The 17,808-nt window shown below is 43.6% G+C and overlaps 1 protein-coding gene across 1 annotated transcript; it reads left to right on the top strand.

The window, feature by feature from the left end:
* The first annotated feature begins 14,268 nt into the window (after positions 1-14,268).
* On the top strand, positions 14,269-17,214 carry LOC112199154 (putative UPF0481 protein At3g02645). The gene is made up of 2 exons (XM_040518538.1): positions 14,269-14,512; positions 15,174-17,214. The coding sequence occupies exon 2, from the start codon at positions 15,189-15,191 to the stop codon at positions 16,536-16,538; it is 1,350 nt and encodes a 449-aa protein (XP_040374472.1). The 5' UTR covers positions 14,269-14,512; positions 15,174-15,188; the 3' UTR covers positions 16,539-17,214.
* The last annotated feature ends 594 nt before the right edge of the window (positions 17,215-17,808 follow it).

Genomic DNA, 17,808 nt, shown 5'->3' with positions numbered 1-17,808 from the left:
AATGATGTCTCAATCTTACCCTGAATGAATCTAGACCTAATTGCGGCCAAGAGGGTAGTCTTAGAGATAATGTTGGAATTAAAAGGTGATATTCAAGGACTTGAATTCATTTAAATGATGTAGAAGAGATGACGTGGAATAATTTTATTGTCTCTTGTTATGTGGACCAATGAATTAATTCCATGTTCACTAGATGAAGTAGAGATGGAATCAAACATCAAGGATGCCGTTCTCCTATATATAGGGGTAGCTATCAACATAAATCATACCTTGTACATACCATTGACCATTCTTTCTACACACAAAAACCATATTTAGGGCTGTAAATAGGCTCGATACAGCTCATGTTCGACTCGTATGTGGCTCGATTTTAGCTCGTTCGGTTTGTGTTCGTAAGATAAATGAGCCCAGCTTAAGCTCAATATTAAACTTGACAAAAAAACGAGCCAAGCTTGAACTAGGATATATTCGACTCGTCTAGCTCATGAGTAGCTCGTATTTTTCATGAATAATTAGAGCTTGTTAAAGCTCGGCTCGTTTGTTAAAACTCAACTCATGAAAATTTATAATATAAATAAAAATATAATTTTTCTAATCTCAAAACTTTAATTGTTTTTATTACCTTCCTTTTCAATTAGGAGATAATCTGGAATTTAAGTAAAATATATTATAATAGTCAAATTTGGATTATTACCTTAAATATTTGGATTACTATTTTAAATTTTCTTTCTTCCTTTTTTTATTTTTAAAATTTAAAGTCAAATGAGCCAAACTCAGTCTATTCATGCTTGAGCTGGTCCAATAAATCAAGTCTGGCCGAGCCCAACTCAGGCTTAAGAAAAATATTCAAGCCGAGCCGAGTTTGAGCATGGAAAAAAATATTCAAGCTTTAGCCTGGCTTGAGCTCGATAAAAAGAAAATGAGCCGAACATGATGACCTTGGTATTCGCTCTGACTCGGCTCATTTACACCCCTAACCAGATTCCATTCTCTAGTCTTCTAGTTCAGCGTTTTCAACCAAGGAGGAGAAGAAGCCGTGTAATACATCAAATTCCTAGCTGCCATCCATCCTTGTGCCGTCCCTAGAAGCAGGTTGCTTGCTTTCAAGGGTCATCAAGTTCAACGTCTCAAGGCTTTGTCATTCATCTTTCACGATGTATTTCATCTTTTTCTTTGTAAACTTTTTAGTTTTTCTTGGTTTGATTTCGTAAACTATGAATTCTAGTTAAGGGCAAAGTTTAAAGCCCTTTATAGGATTTGAAATATAATTTGTGATTTCTTTATTGTTGATTTCTATGTTGCTTATGTGAGATTGCTTAATTGATTTTGGATTACAGAAAACTTTTCCAAGTTTATTTTCTTTGAGTGCACGCTTAGAATTTATGCATGTAATTGGAACTAGATTTAGGTAAACAATTCACCTAATAGTTCTGTTCATGTCTAAGATTCAGCGGTAGCCGAACCTCGATCAACGTGGGTTCGAGGGGCGAACCGCTACTTGTGATATTCTTATTACTTTCGATTCCGGTTAAATGAAATACAAAGGACGTCGGAGACCGCGGTTGGTGGTCTTCTCTTCTCCGATGCCTAAGTTAGTCAATGTATTTACGTTGACAGAGCAACGGTAGGTAAATAGTAAATGCGTAATTAATTAGGAGAGAGGAGTGGACCTTTTATTGGTGGGGAAGAGACTGATCTCTTCCTTGTTTTCGATGTGGGACTGATATGCTTCAGTTCCAGCTTCTGATGCTTCAGCGAGGTGACCTTGGAACGGCTCGTCAATGGTGATCTAGGGATGAGCCGGGGTTCAGGTAATAGCTTGCCTGGCTGTGTTTTCTTAGGTAACACACTCTATGGTTGGTGGTCCGCTGGCCGCTGTATGAGCGTTTGAAGAGTTACTAATTATGCTTAGGCAAATGCTCATGTAAGTACAAGTCGCCCAAGTCCCCAGTCAAGGAAGGCAATCTTGGTTGAGGAGTTGCCTAATGGTTTGAAGAGTTACTTCTGCTACTCTTGCGAAAGCATAATTAGCGTCAGTGCGTTGTCAACCATGGATTTTTTCTGAGAAAACGCTTTATACCCTTTCGGATGGGCCCTTGCTAGGCCCCCCAGGGGGTTTCCCACTCCCCGGCTAAGATAGGCCTCCGTTTGGCTGGTATATTGTTTGTTGAGAGGAGCTGCACTAAGCAGCGGGTGTTGGGTAGCAAGCCTAATCTTTGATACCCTAGTGGCGGGGGTCAACGTGCCTGATCAGGGCCGTCGAAGACTGTGTTGACATGTCCCCTTACTTGTCCCAGAGGAACAGAGCTTGACTGTAACGCCGCGTGGCGATAGTTGTCGTTATGAGGCGTTGCTTCAGAGTCGCCACTGGCGGAAATCCCTCCGCTAAGAGTCAGCGGTCAGAAGCGTCGTGGGGACCTTCTTGCTTACAAGATGAAGGGGAGAAGTTCTGCTAGCTGTATTGCTCTTAGCGGAGACTGTCTCACTTGCAAGATGAATGGGAGAAGTTCCGCTAGCGGTGTTACGCTTAGCGGAGATTATCTCGCTTGCAAGATGAAAGGGAGAAGTTCCGCTAGCAGTGTTGCGCTTAGCGGAAACTGTTGCTTGCAAGATGAAAGGGAGAAGTTCCGCTAGCGGTATTGCGCTTAGCAGAGACTGTCTCGCTTGCTTATTGGTATGCCTGCTTTTGACTGTTACTTTTGATAGACGTTTCGTTTGATAGCGCTCGACACGTGTCTGCCATGCATTGGGCTGGCATGTAGGCGCACGTCTTCTCAACACACCCGTCGCTTCACCATTAATGCTAGTAAATATCGTGTTGGTAACCGAGGCGACGCTTGGTTAATCTGGATAGTGGGTGCAATTGTGAGGCACGTGTATGGCTCTGGTGTGAAGTTGTTTTTTGGTTGATGGCCCAGATTTGCTTGATGTTGACATAAAAGAGGGGGAAACCAAGGGGGTTTGACACTTTGTATACTTTAAACATAAATCGTCGTCTTCAAGCGTTGCTCTTTGAGAGTTGAGGAGTAGTTTCTGCAAGTCGAGTGAGGGTGTTGATCTTGGAAGAAAGAGACTCGTTGAAGTAAAGACGAACATCCTCAAGCGCACACACTTCCCATATTTCAGGTTTGTGATCTGGCCCTTGAGTTTATATGATTGTTTGTTGTTTCTGCCACTTGATACCTTTGCCCTTTCAAACTAGCTGTTGCCATTCTGTGATGTGTCTGAGGGTCTAGAAGGGTTTGTGTATTAGTTTAGGCGTTTTTGGTGTTTTGGTTATGGGTTTGCTAGATGGTCGAATATGGGTTTTGGTGTATACATGTTGTTTTCTTGTTTTGGTGTTTTCTGGGTTTTCTGGGTATAATTGTTCTTGGTGTTCTTGGATGAAATCTGACATAGGGATAGTTTAGATCCTCTTGGAACTAGCTGACTTGGGTTTTAGGGTGTTTGTGATGGCTAGCGTCGTAGAGATCTCGAGCAGTGAGGATTCTGGGTCTGACGTGTTGCTCAACGGTTAAGATAGGATTTTTATTGATTCGTTGTGTCTGTCTGCTCTGCAGGAACCTCACTTCCGGAACCGCTAGACATCGAACCTCTATAAACCATATCATGGGAAGTAGCTATGGCTCGTGCTAGGAGCCACAGAACTTTGACGGCAAAGGAGGAAACCGCCGCCCGTAAGCAGCGTGAGGAGAGGATAGCTAGCAATAGTGCTGCTAGCGATTCCGCTAACGGGGAAGATGTTGACAAGGAAGAAGTAGAATTGGCCTAGGTCCTTCGCGACAGTACTCATGTTGATGAGGCAGGGGGTCCGATGACCATATCTGCTATCAACAGGCTTAACCGGGTGTTCCGCCTCCCTAGCGTGGTGAAGTTGCGTCCGCCAACGATGGATGAGAAAGCGTCGTTTCTACTGGCAGGTTAGGTCACTGTTCATGAGGCTGTGTTCCGCTAGGGAATCACATTTCCACTGCTGCCGAACCTCCAGATCCTGATTTGCTAGTTTGACCTCGCGTTCAGGCAAATTTCCCCTAACATGTGGAGATTGCTGATGGTACTGAACTCTCTCTAGCGGCTGTCTGGTTGCAAAGGTCCGACCATGGCGGAGGTTCTGCACTTCTACGAACTTGTCTATGTGAGGTGCTAGGGTTGTAGCGGACAAGTCAACCTTACTTGTCGTACGGGGGCACCCAAGTTGATTAAGAACTTGAAGGATTCAATGTCCCCCTAGCGGTCGACCTTCTGCATTGCGACCTAGGGATGGGAGTACGACGCGGGGGCGAATGAGCAGGCGCCGACATTTAGGATTAAGTCGGAGTTCCAACCTATTCGAGGTTGCCGCTAGCCCTGCTGACCAACGCGCTGTGATTTCTTAGTTTTTTTTTTTTTTTTTTAACATCGCTTCTGTTTTTGTGCAGTGTGCCTGCGTTTTACTTTGACAAGTAAGGAGCAGTGCTGCATAGCAAGGATTGAAGAGTGTTGGCAGAACCGCAACCTGCTTGATCTTTGTCTGTTGACCAGCTGAGAGCTGTTGGCTGACTTGAAGCTAACCCATACTCCTGGTAAGTGTCGTACGCGGACCTGTACTTTGACTATACTTCCTGACACTTGGCTTTTTAGTTTGTTTATGCACCCCTTCCCGGCAACAAGGCAAGTCGAGAGGCGTTTGGCTGGTTCCTTCCCTGACTCTCGCAGGTGGTGCCCCGGAGATAGTCAGGGAGAAAGTGGCCATTCAGCACCGTGGGGTCCAGTGGGAGAGGACAGTGCCGGGGAAGGAACCTATTACTATTAAGAGCTTGGAACCTCAAGACATGCCGAGGTCTGCCCCTGTGGGTGCTGCATAAGGTCCTCTGCAGAAGAAGCGGCGGCAAAATGACGCCGAAGAAGGTAAGGAGGCAGACGACACATTGCCGATTGGGGTCTGCCAACAGAAGAGGGCGAAGCAAGGCCCTCAGAAGGTAATGGTGGCCTCTGCCAGGGAGGTGCTGACGAGCGGGTTGGATTCCTTCACCTCGTACGCCGAATTTTTGACAGATCCCTAGCAGGAGTTCCTCTTTTATCTTTGCGAGCAGCTCGGGTTTGGCCGGATGGACGGGACAGTGCCCCCCACAGCCCTTCAACAATTGCCAATCAGCTCAGCCTTTGGGCACTTGTCGATCGGGCTGCATGAGCTATTCCTGGCGGCGTCGAAGTCGTCGCCTGCTGAGCGGTAACTGAGGGACGAAGTGGAGGGTCTTTGCGGAGTTGGGGGAGACGTCCAAGAAGCTGGTGGAGACCGAGTGTCTCCTTTCCAAGGCAGAGCTGGACCTAGTGGACTTTCGAGGCAAGCTGGATGTCGCCGTCGACAAAGATGTTAAGCGGAACAACCGGGTGGCGCAATTGGAGTAAGAGATGGCTCTCCTGCAGGAGCAAGTGGGGGCCAAGAGTAGGCGCGTCGAGAATCTTCTGCGCGAAGCCACCATGAAGGTCGCTGAGGTAAAGAAGTTGGAGAGCGAGGTTGCCATGCTGGGGGCTGAGAGGTGCCAGGCAAATGTCGTTGCTGTAGAGGCCTACAAGTGGTCGCCAGAGTTCAAGCATGCTCTCACGGAGGCGGTGAAAGCTGGTGCCGAGGCCAATTTTATGATGTTGGAATCAAAGGGCGTCATTAACTGGTACAAAGCGCCGCGGCCAACAGGGACGTCGGGCCAGCAGCAAGCACCCGCAAGTGAGCTGACTGCTAGTCAACCTGAGGGTGTGCGCTCCTGTAGTGATGAGAGTGGCCAACGTGTGGTGGATGGTTCCCAACAGACTTCGCTGCCCAATTCGTCAGACTTGTCTCGTGCCGAGTTCCTGGTGGCCCACTTGCGGGAGGATGGTACGATGGTGACGCCTAGTTCTACCGCTCCTGGGTCCAACTAAACAAGTCGGTCCATCACCCAACCCTCGCAGGCCGGTGGTGAAGGTGTTTCTGCTGCTCCAAACAACCCATGAAGATGTCGCCTTATCCTTTCTTAGCCTTGTTCCCCCCCCCTTTTTTTTTTTGCCGCCATTGAGGCGTTTTATATTTGTAATAGGACAAAAATTTTGGTTGGGGAGTCCCATCCTAGATATATGAAGTAATGTTATTTCTCTCGGAATTTTTGTGTGATTGCCGCTGATAAGATGCTTGTGTTGTTTGAACCTTAGTATAGCGCTAGAACTTTGACTTGAGCTTTTGTTAATCAATGAAACATTAAAGGAATTAAAATTGTTCTAAGTGCTCGATGTAGCGGACGTAATACGTCCGCTAATTGTTGTTGGTGTTGCCAGTTAACTTGTGCTATAGAGAACAATAGTTTGAATAATTCCTCGTTTCATTAATAGCTGAAAGATCAGTGTTTACAAAAGAGGGAGAGTACCCATTGGGTAGCTTCCCTTAGCTAAATATTGTACAAAAATTTAGCTAAGTCAAGATGCTCTTGGGTAGTGGTATGATTACTTGTAGTAATACCGTAGGTGTTTGGTATTCCAAGAGTGGGTCGTTATGACCCCATCCTTGTCCATTAAGTAGAAAGTGTCGAGGCTGACGACTTCTACTATTTTATATGGTTCTTCCCAAGTGGGACTGAGTGCCGTTGGCGGTGGAATGACTTCCTTCATTACCCAGTCCCCCAGTTTGAGGTTCCGAGCCTTGACCCTGGCGTTGTAGAAAAGTGATACTCGTTGCTTATCTTGCAAGTTGTGCAAATGGGCCTTGTGGCGTTTTTCCTCGAGGAGATCTTTGTTGAGGTTGGTACCCTCAGCGTTGGTCTTGGAACAGTAGCCTTTGACCCTAGCGGTAGGTTGGGTGACCTCGATGGGTAGGACGGCCTTAGTCCCAAACATCATGCAAAACGGTGTTTCACCGTTAGCGGATGTTGGAGTTGTCCTGATGGCCCACAGAACTTCCGGGAGCTTCTCCGTCCACAAACCCTTAGCGTCATCAGGTTTCTTTTTTAGCAGCTTCTGGATTATCTAGTTTGCCTCTTCAACTTGTCCGTTGGTTTGGGGGTGAGCCACAGATGCAAAGCTCATCTTGGTGCCCATATTGGCGGTGAAAGATTTGATCTCCTTGTTGTTGAATTGTGCTCTATTATTCATGATGATGGTGTGGGGGACGCCGTACAGGCAATAGATGTTCTTCTAGAGGAAGTGGGTTACCTTGGCTGTAGTGATTGCCGTCAGCGGCTCTGCTTCGATCCACTTGCTGTTGTAATCGATGGCAACAATGATGTACTTGAACTGGCCCCTAGCGGTTGGTAACTTGCCGACCACGTCGAGGCCCCAAGTGGAGTGAATCCATTGGTCTATGATTATTAAGAGGGGCTCTGCCGGGGCATGAGGGAGGTCCGCGTACTGTTAACACTTGTGGCAGGACTTGGAAACTTCTCTGGCGTCGTCACCGAGCGTGGGCCAAAAGTACGCTTGCCGCATGGTGCAATTTTCCAGAAACCTAGCACCCGCGTGATTTCCCCATTCCCCGGCTTGTATCATTGCCAGAACGACCCTTCCCTCTTCTGGCGTCAGACACCGGAGGTTGGGATGGGTGAACCCTTGGCGGTAAAGCTTGGTATTCTGTATGTTATAGCTAGTTGCTCTACACTTGAGTTGCCGCTCTTCGATTTTGTCGATCGACAGCGTTCCATTGCGCTTGTATTCAATTATTTCATCCCTCCAACTAGGGTTGACCTCAATGTTGAAAATTTCCACTAGGGTTTTGGTGATGCTTGGCTTGTCAAGGCATTCCACCCTTGTGTATGCCGGACTTTGGTGTGGTTGAGAGGTTGCAAACCTTTCCAGAGAGTCTGCCTTGGCGTTCTTTTCCCTGGGGATTTGTGTGATGGTGTGGAATTTGAATTTCCTGAGGAGAGTCTTGACGTATCCCAAGTATGCCGCTAGTTGTGTGTCTTTGGCCTAGAAACTGTCATTGACCTGGTTGACGACTAGCTGGGAGTCGCTAAATATGTTGACGCTGGTGAGGAGCAAACCTACAATGAGCGCTTCATACTCCGCCATGTTGTTTAAGCCTGTGAAATAGAACTTCAATGCGTACTCCACGTTCAGTCCCCCTGGTCCTGTCAAGATAACTCCGACGTTCATTCCCACATGGAGGCTCCAATCTGACTGTTGTTTGAGAGTTGATTCCTCAGTGGTTATCATTGCCGTGTTACGTTCTTCTGCCCTGAGGATGGATTCATCCTGACACTTCGTGAGCTTGGTGATGAAGTCTCTACCGCCTGACCTTTCGTAGTAGCTCGTGGCATGTATTCAATATCGAACTCGCCGATCTCAATAGCCCACTTGCTAAGGCATCCCGAGTGCTCAGGGTTCTGCATAACCTGCTTTAGCGGTTGATTTGTCAAGACATGGATTGTGTGAGCTTGAAAGTACTGGCGGAGATGTCCAGCGGCAACGATGAGTGTGAGGGCAAGCTGCTCGAGTGGGGTGTATCTGGTCTCAGCGCCGTTCATACCTCTGCCGGCGTAGAACACCAGAAGCTCGTCCTGTTTCTCTCTTCGTACGATTGCACAGCTGACCGCTAATGGGGATACCCGCTAGATTTATGTATAGTATCTCAACCTGTACAGGAATGGACAGAATTGGGACTGCAGCTAAATATTCCTTCACTCTGGAATGCCGCCTCACAGTCTGGGGTCCAGTCAATTTCTTTCTTGTGGGTCCTCTTCATGGCTTTGAAGAATGGAAGGCATCTGTCGGTGAGTTTAGAAATGAATCGAGAAAGGGCGGTTAGCTTGCCCTGGAGGCTTTGAACGTGCACCTTCCACACCGGGGACTTCATGTTAAGGATGGCTTGAACCTTGTTAGGGTTAGCCTCTATGCCTCGTTCGCTACGATATAACCTAAAAATTTTCTAGCGATGACGCTGAAAAAACACATATCAAGGTTGAGGCGCATACCGTTGGCCAAGAGAATGGCAAATATGATGCGGAGGTTTGCCACGTGTCCGCTGGCCTTGATGCTTTTAACTAACATGTCATCCACATAGACTTCTATTATTTTGCCAAGATGTTCTGCGAACATGGCATTCATCAACCGTTGGTATGCTACCCCGACGTTCTTCAATCTGAAAGGCATGACATTGTAGCAATATAGGCCATTGTCGGTTGTGAAGGTGGTGCATTCTTGATCGCCGGGGTACATTTTGATTTGGTTGTAGCCAGAGAAAGCGTCCATCATGCTGAATAGCTCATGTCCTGTTGTTGCGAGGACTAGCTTGTCAATGCGGGGTAGCAGGAAACTATCTTTGGGGCATGCCTTGTTGTGACCCTTGAAGTCTACACACATACGCCACTTCCCGCTAGGCTTCTTTACCATGACCAAGTTGGAAATCCATTGGGGAAAATTGACCTGACGGATGAACCTGATGCCTTGTAGCTTGGCTACTTCTTCCCCTATTGCACGATATCTTTCTTCGTCGAAGTCCCTGCACTTCTGCTTTGCTGGATAGAAAGATGGTTTGATGCTTAACTTGTGCGTGATGATTTCAGGTAGAGGTGGCAAACGGGCCGGCCCGGCCCATTTTAAGCAGGCCTAGTCGTGCTTCGTGCCGTGCTTGGGCCGGCCCATTTATTATCGTGCCGGGCTCGTGCCGGCCCATTTACTTAAACATTAAGCCCGGCCCGAGCCCATATCTTGCAGGGCCGTGCTCGTGCCGGGTCAATAACGGGCCGTGCTCATGCCTACCCACTATAAAGCACGATTTTAAAATCTTAATTTGAACAAATAAAAATTAATTTTATTTAACTATTTAGAAAATTAAAATAAATTAAGTTCTACAACGTTTTTCTTAATCTTAGCTTTTTAAGATTAGATTTCTAATAATTTTTTATATTCCACTATAAGAAAGAAAGAAAAAAAAATCAAAATAAATTGTTTTTAGTATATTATTGTGAGATTAATCTTTATTAATATAATGAAGATTTAGTATCTATTATTCTTTCCTTCATTCTATAGTTGTATTATTATGAGATTAGTCTTTATTAATAAACATATATTTAATATTTAGAAAAAATACTTATGTCAAAATAAGGATATAATGTTTTGTTTCATTATTTTGACAATATAAAAGAAAGCATTGGTGGAATTGTCATGAGATTTTAAATAGAAATGTCTCATATTCAAATCTCATCGTTGTAGTTTTTTAATATTTTTAAAAACAAAATGAAATTTTGTGTTTGTAACGGGCCGGCCCACAATATGTCGTGCTCGGGCAGTGCCGGTCCCATTACAGGCTCGGGCAGAGCCGGGCCGGGTCAATGGGCCAATATTCTTAGGCCTAGCCCGACCCGTTATTCTAACGTGCTCGGGTCGTGCCGGGCCACTAACGGGCTTGGGCCGTGCCGAGCCGCTTTTAAACGTGCCGGGCCCGTGCCGTGCTTTTGCTTAGTGGCCCGTTTGCCACCTCTAATTTCAGGGGAGATGCCTGGCATGTTCGCATATGACCATGCGAATACAGCGGCGTGGTCTCACAGAACTTGCGTGAGTTCTGCCACTATCTCTGGGGCAAGCAGAGCGCCAATGTGGACCGTCCGCTCAGGGTGTTCTTTAGAAATGCTGATAACCTGCAGGGAAGTTTATGGATTGATGGGTTCCTTTTTTACATACTTCTCCTTGCCGTCCCTAGGGTCCTCAATTGCATCTATCAGTTGCACATGATTCCCCACGGTTAGGATCTCATGGTGGTATGCTGACTGAGCCACAGTAGTTGAATAGCATTCTCGCGCCAGCTGTTGGCTTCCTTTCACACATCCCGTGCCGTTGGGTGTAGGGAACTTCATGAGAAGCATATATCCGGCAATGATGCACTTCAGCTTGTTGTGCGTCGATTGGCCGATGATGGCATTGTAATAACTGAAGCAATCAACGATAATAAATTCTGTATGTACCTCCACTATGCATGGGCTAACGCCGATGGCTAGGCGTATGTAGTCAGAACCCAGTGGTTGTGTGACGTCGCCAGAGAAGCTGAGCAGTGGCTCATGATCCTGGAATAGCTTTTTGTTCTGCTGGAGTTGGTTGTAGCAGCTATTAAAGATGACATTGACAGCGGATTTGCTGTCAACGAGGACTCTGACCACGGACCATTTATCGAGCATGGCATCGATCAAGAATGGATCCTCGTGGGGGAGATGTACTCCACGCTCTTCTTCTTTGGAAAAGGTTATGGGTTCCCACCCAGATCTCGGTAGCTTAGCGGACCTCTCATAGCGGATGTTGCAGACTTCTTTGGGGTGGTTGGCACGTTCATAACACTTTCTTGCCCTATGAGACATGTTGGTGATAGGAGCACCGCCGTCGATGGTGTTGATGTCGTGTAGGGGCTCGATATTTGCGACCACTGGCGATTGCAAGTAGAGTCAAAACTCTCTCTAGTTGACCCGCAAACCCGACCAGACTCGATTTGGAAATCCATCCCAAACTGCGCCGTTTGGCAACAGATTTGGACTCCACCAGTCCCATTTAAACCTCTCTCATCCCTCCAGTAATCTGTGGTGGTCTTGTGGTCCAATTTGAGGTGTAGAAGACGCAACAAGGCAAAGAATGCTCGCGGTGGAACCGTTCGGCAACCCAGACATAACTTCACTTTTCAGCCACCTCTGGCAGGCATACCTACTAGCTTTTGGAGATCATTTGATGCTGATCAGCCCCTATAAACGGCTTGGGACGATTCAAAGCTAGGATGGAGAATCGAGCTTCAAAAAATTTTTGAGAAAATCGGACCCATTTTCTTTCGAGGTAAATTCCGGCCTATATGTTTCAAATTGGACTTTTTTGTAGTTATGAAAGTTGTGAGGGATGTTGAGATGAACACTTTGGTTGTGGGGGATGTTGAGATGAACACTTTGGTATAGGTATTGTGACGCAATTCTGGTCGGCATCGGCTTCTAGTGGTACGTGGAGGCATGTGGGGTTGATTCTGGCCTTCTAATTTGGCTGGTTGTGATGTTGTTAGCGTGTAGAACTTGTAGATATGTTTTTGGTGGAAATCAGAGAAGGTTGGATATCAACTGGGAATTTTCGAAGTATCGGAGTTTCGTGTGTTAATTTTACAAATCCGACCGTTGGATTTCCTTCGTTTTCATCCTAGAATGTTAGAATCGATGAAATGATGTTGTTGGTGAAGTTTGGTTTAATTCCGAGGAGTTTTGGAACTAAAAAGTTACGGAGGGTTGAAGATATCGAGTTTTCGGTTTATTTATTGTGAATTTATTTCGGACATTCTGTGCGATAATTTAAGATATATTGTTGTTTACAGGACCTCGTACCGAGCCACTGCTCGATGAGGAAATCCTTACGGGTGGAATTTTGATTTTAAATCATGCATGCATTTATTTTTTTGAATTAATTATTTATTTTAATTTTCGAGCATATAATTTAGTTTCGGATTATGAATTGGTTTCGGATATGAGTCGATCTTGATTTACTTGGAGATTTCTCATGCTTGGATTTGAATTTATGATTTTATTCATGACTTGTGGTTTTCGATTTATAGTTGAGATTTGAGTTCAGTCATGATCATATTTTGTGAATCGTTTTCCGAGGAGCATTCTAGAATTTCATATGATTTATGAATTTTAGTGGTTTTCTACTTTGTGGTATCCTCTATCTATTTTCCTTACTTTGTTAATCTCCTTATTGATTTTTACTTTGGAGTATTGGGTTTTGGATTTTGATTATATGCTATGTTAGTCATCAACTTAGTATGTGTTTCGAATTGTGAATTTGTTGGTTTTGTCGTGCTGCAATTGTTATGGATCATGATTTGAGAATTACCTTAAAATTAATTATGTTTTCGAATCCTCTAGTCAACAAGAGAGTGGTGTTGGCAATGTGCACATTACATATGACGTGACCATGATTAGTGGCACGGTCATTGAGTTGTGGTAGCTCGGGGCTTGAAAGCCTGTTTTCTACATTTGAGTTTGCTGTGGCAACTTGTTAGTTGAGTTCAGATTTTTTTGTGATTAATACCAGTGAACCGATCATGATTTGTTTTATGATTTCGATTTTTCTTTTTTCTCAATTTGGTTTCAGTATTGATCGTTTGTTAATCTGTACGTTTTTAATTTTGTTTAGCTACTCACTGAGCTATAGTTGCTCATTCCTCCTTTATTTTCTTTTCTTCTTCTTTGCAGATACTTAGGTGGCAGGGTTATGAAACGAGTGTCTGAGACTCTGAGTGTTAGGAATTTTGTCTTTTGTAAACTTTCTCCTTTGTTGTGATGTATGTCCCGTAGGGCATTATCCCTTGCTGCAAGGGTTTTGATCTTGTTCATATGCAATTTAACTCTTGTATGTTTGTAATATATTTCACTCGAGTAGTATGTAAAGCCATCTTTTTATTTCACTTGAAGTGCTTATTTTGTTTTACTTTCTTTTACTGTTTCTTGAGTTGTAAATGGCTATCATACCTTTATGATCTCTACACTTATGGGGTCAGGGCGTGACAGCTTACCTCATTTAAATTATCTTGTTTATTTATTTTTGTCCACTCACACTAACATGTTATCCACTACTTTTCGATGGGTCATTCGGTTTCAAATGCCCAGTTTGTAGACTAGATTAGTTGAGGTCGGACGTACTTGGAGTCGAATCATAGTCAACAGCACAACTTCTGCATATTTATCTTATTTCTATTTCCTTGTTTACCTTATGAATTAGAATTGTTTTGATAACCAACCTATTGTGTAAATTGTGTATTGTGGGTAGCTACAGACCTTTATTTGTGTTGTGGAGTTTGTTGTGGAATGGGGAGCAGGTAGGCTCCAGGTGTTAAGGTTGGTTGTGCAAACTGTAGAAGTGTTAATTTAATCTTCCACAGGTTTTGGATAGTCCATTTTTTAAGAATAATTCAGTAAAAATTTTGGTAGAGTTATTTCTAAAGTGGGCCCCACATTACATGTACCAATACAATAGATAGATTTAATTTAATACAGAGGTAGACTGTCTCCATGCATAAGTAGACTAGCTTGACTTGATCTCAAATTAATCCACTTCTGTATTGAGTTAATCTACCTCTGTATTGATATATTAACATACATTGACGAACCAAATCAATAATGAGATTTGAAGCAACTCCAAGCGGTTTACAAACCGTTTCGTTCGTCCTCGTAATGGAATCTAATAGCTACTTTCACGTTAGAATATTGACCAATGTCGAGGTGGCACGTGTCTCACATGACCACGCTCCAGCTTTCCCTTGTAGAAGAATCGTCAATCAATACAATTGCAGTTTCTATTTTCCTCTTTTTCTCTCTAGAATTCTGTTCTTATCTGTTGATTTCCAGTAGTTAGGGTAAGCCCCCTAACACACTTGTTGATGGTGGTGGTTCCAGTGACCTTTAATCATCATCGTCATCAACCATTGCAATCACAACAATACACCAAGTAGAAAATGGAAGAAGTATTTAATCTGCGTGAGCTTTTCTAGTCAGCTAGCAACCAGAGTCCACAGGCTGCAACTCAGTGTGGTATATTTTTACAGAGCGTGCAGGTGAGAATTCACTTCTTTCTCTAATCTTTGTTATTTCAATTCGTAATCTTTATTTTGAGCTTTTGTACATATCATCATATAAGATTTTTCTTCCCTACTACTACCAGTTGTATACATCCGATCCCCACATTTTCTTGAAGCTTGAATGTTACGATCTTGAGCATGATAGTCAGAAATTGGAATTTATTAAGCAAATATTACCAGATCTAATGACTGAAAGACCTGAAAACTATTCTGGACTCAGATATAAGTTACTTTTTTTAGTAGAAACGTTAATAAACAACTAGCAGTATTACAACTGAAAATTTACAAAACTAATTCATAAGTCGAATTCAAAACCTTCCGCTTACAAAATAAACACCCTGCCACTAGAATAAATAGTATTGAGCTATAGGTTTAAGTTTAAAGTTTTAGATCCATATATAAGTCTAGAATACGAGTCGTGCACCATTGATTGTAGAATGTAGAACCGAATAAATATATGTATAGTCAAGTATAAATCCAAATTTTGAGTTCCCCCACTAGTGATACTCTTAGTAACTGTACAATTGCATTATCGTCTGGAATTTCTGAAACATCTAGTCCAATTCGGTATTTTTATAATCTTTGGCCGGAGTATCTGGTAATTCCATAATTGAATACTCGTCGCTTGTGGTTGCAGTCAGCGTCATCGACCATGCAATCACAACGATACATCAGGAGGGAAATGGAAGGAAGTGTTGAAGCTGGACCACATGACATAGAAAACCCGTACGTTGTATTAGAAAATTCATTGATAGAGGAGGTGGGTAGATTGTCCCCCATATCCAATTCGCGTTGTATATACCGGGTTCCTAATCGACTACGGCATGTATCTGAAGACGTCTACACACCTAGGGTAATCTCTATAGGCCCACTGCATCACGGAAGGGAAGCCTTGAAAGCCATGGAAGAACACAAAAAGAGGTACTTACAATATGTTATGGGTCGAAGCAAATTCAGCCTGACGGATTATATAGAAAAAATAAAGGATAGAGAACCAAAATTGCGTAGTTGTTACTCAGAAACCATTGATCTTAAAAGTGATGAATTAGTAAGAATCATTCTAGTGGATGCCATCTTCGCCATTGAGTTCTTATATAGATACTGGTGCCGTGCATTGCTAGATGAAAATGACTGCATATTTGGGAAACCAATGTGGGTAAATGATGTATGGCCTGACCTGGTACGGCTTGAAAATCAGCTTCCATTCTTCATTCTTGAGGACCTATTCGACCCAGACATATTTCCGGTCCCTCTAGAGTACTCTAACAGGCTTATTGGTGTTGAGAGGCTCTCAATATTGTTTCTTTCTTACCATTTTGTAAATGATATCGCGAAAGATATAGGGGGGGTGCTGGATAATGTGGAGATGGTTTATTCTTCCGAAGAGATAGACCATTTTGTTGATCTCTTAAGAAAGTTATATATAGCCCCTATCAATAGAGAGTCTGTAGAAACGAAAATTTATACAGTACCTACCATTGAAGAGCTAAACCGGGCGGGAGTGAAATTTAAGGCAGGACTAACCAAGAATTTATTTGACATACAGTTTGATGATGGAATTCTGGAAATTCCAAAATTCGTAGCACATGATGCTACAGAGTTTGTACTAAAAAATCTAGTTGCTTTTGAGCAATGCACTGGCTTAGGAAATTACCTATCTGATTATGTCATTCTTATGGATCAGCTTGTGGACACCTCAAAAGATGCTGAGTTGCTCGTTAAGTATAAAATCATTGTAAACATGCTAGGAGGTGGGAATAATGAGTTGTCAGATATGATTAACCGCCTGTCAAATGGGGTTAGCCAACAAAATGAATTCTATTTTGGTACTCTTCTTGTAGACTTGAACAAGTTCTGCAGTTCAACATGGCACAAAAGGATGGCAAATTTGAGACAAAATTATTTCAACACCCCTTGGGCAACCATTTCATTTTTTGCAGCAGTCCTTCTCCTGATACTGACTATGATTCAAACAATTTGCTCGATAATCTCTCTTACTTGAGCGGTAACAACAATGCATGCACCCTGCTTCGGTGTGTCTCATCCTTTTGTGATGCAGGGGATTCAACCCAGAAGCCAAAGAGAAAGACTCAAACTCCACCTTACCTCAAACACTTTGTGCCCAAGTAAAGGAGGAGCAGATCATTTGGTATTGCTGTGTTCCCTGCTATTGATGTGTGATTGATTTGCACAATTACCTTACTGATTATGTAGTGATTGCTGAATAAGTGCATTTAGTTTTATTGCTCCTTTAAATTCAATGTAATCTTTGCTTTGTTCCTTTCTTTCCTTAAGGTACGTAGGGCTAAGAGGCTATTTAAGCCTACCTTTGTAAACCTTTCAGTATCTAATCTTTGAGAAATATATATTCAGAAAACGTAGCAACTTTGCTGCAAGAGTGAGTTCTTGAGTTCTTTCATTTCTGGTGTTCTGTTGCTCGTGAGTATAGACCTGTGTCCGGATTGGTTCCCCATCATTTTCCATCACCGTGGAGGTTTTTTCTTGGTTGGTTTGAAGAAGGATTATGTACGAGGAGGATCAGCTTTTCTCGAAGCAAATACAGAGAGCGTGCCTTGTCGGTGGAAGTTATGCACATGTAGCTAGGGGTGATATCAAGTATTATCGAGTTGATTGAATCCGAGTGCTTGTTTGGTTTGTTAGTTTCTTTATGATGTGTGGTAGTGTTGGAAACAACATAATTAGTTGTTTTTAAAAAAGAGTTTTTCTAAGGGTTCTTGACCCAAAACATCAAAACTGGACAAAATTATCTCACTTACCCTAACAACAAATTTTTATTTCCACTTACTCAGTTTATAATAAAATGACAATTTTGTTTTTTGTATAATTAAGAAATTGCATCCACGCCGCCGGCACCCACTCTCTCTCTCTCGGCTTCAACAAAACCGAGCCATTTGGGAGAAAGAGGTTGGAGGAACTAAAACCATTGCAAAACCTTGAGAACAAAGCCGTGGCCTATGAATCTACTATCCAAGGCGACCGTGGTGACGCAGTGGAGATCGGCGAGCTCGGCTCGCATCACCTTATGGAAGTAAACCAGTAACAAACGGTCGCTCTCGCCATTGCCACTCCAATTTCAAACTCGCCAACTTGTACTCGGTTCAGTCCTCCTGAGGTCCGACTCCCAAATCCTCCAATTTTGAAGGGAATTCTGCTCCAATGGTGTAGACGCTAAAATCGGCGGCATGTAATCGCAAACAGAGGGTAGGTTGGCCACACTCAAACAGCATCTCCTCAATTCCGGTTGATCCCTC

The sequence above is a fragment of the Rosa chinensis genome, chromosome 4 (genome assembly GCF_002994745.2).
Source record: "Rosa chinensis cultivar Old Blush chromosome 4, RchiOBHm-V2, whole genome shotgun sequence".
Taxonomy (NCBI): Eukaryota; Viridiplantae; Streptophyta; class Magnoliopsida; order Rosales; family Rosaceae; genus Rosa; species Rosa chinensis.
Note: the sequence above shows the minus strand (reverse complement) of the source record. Positions and strands in the feature narration are given on the sequence as shown.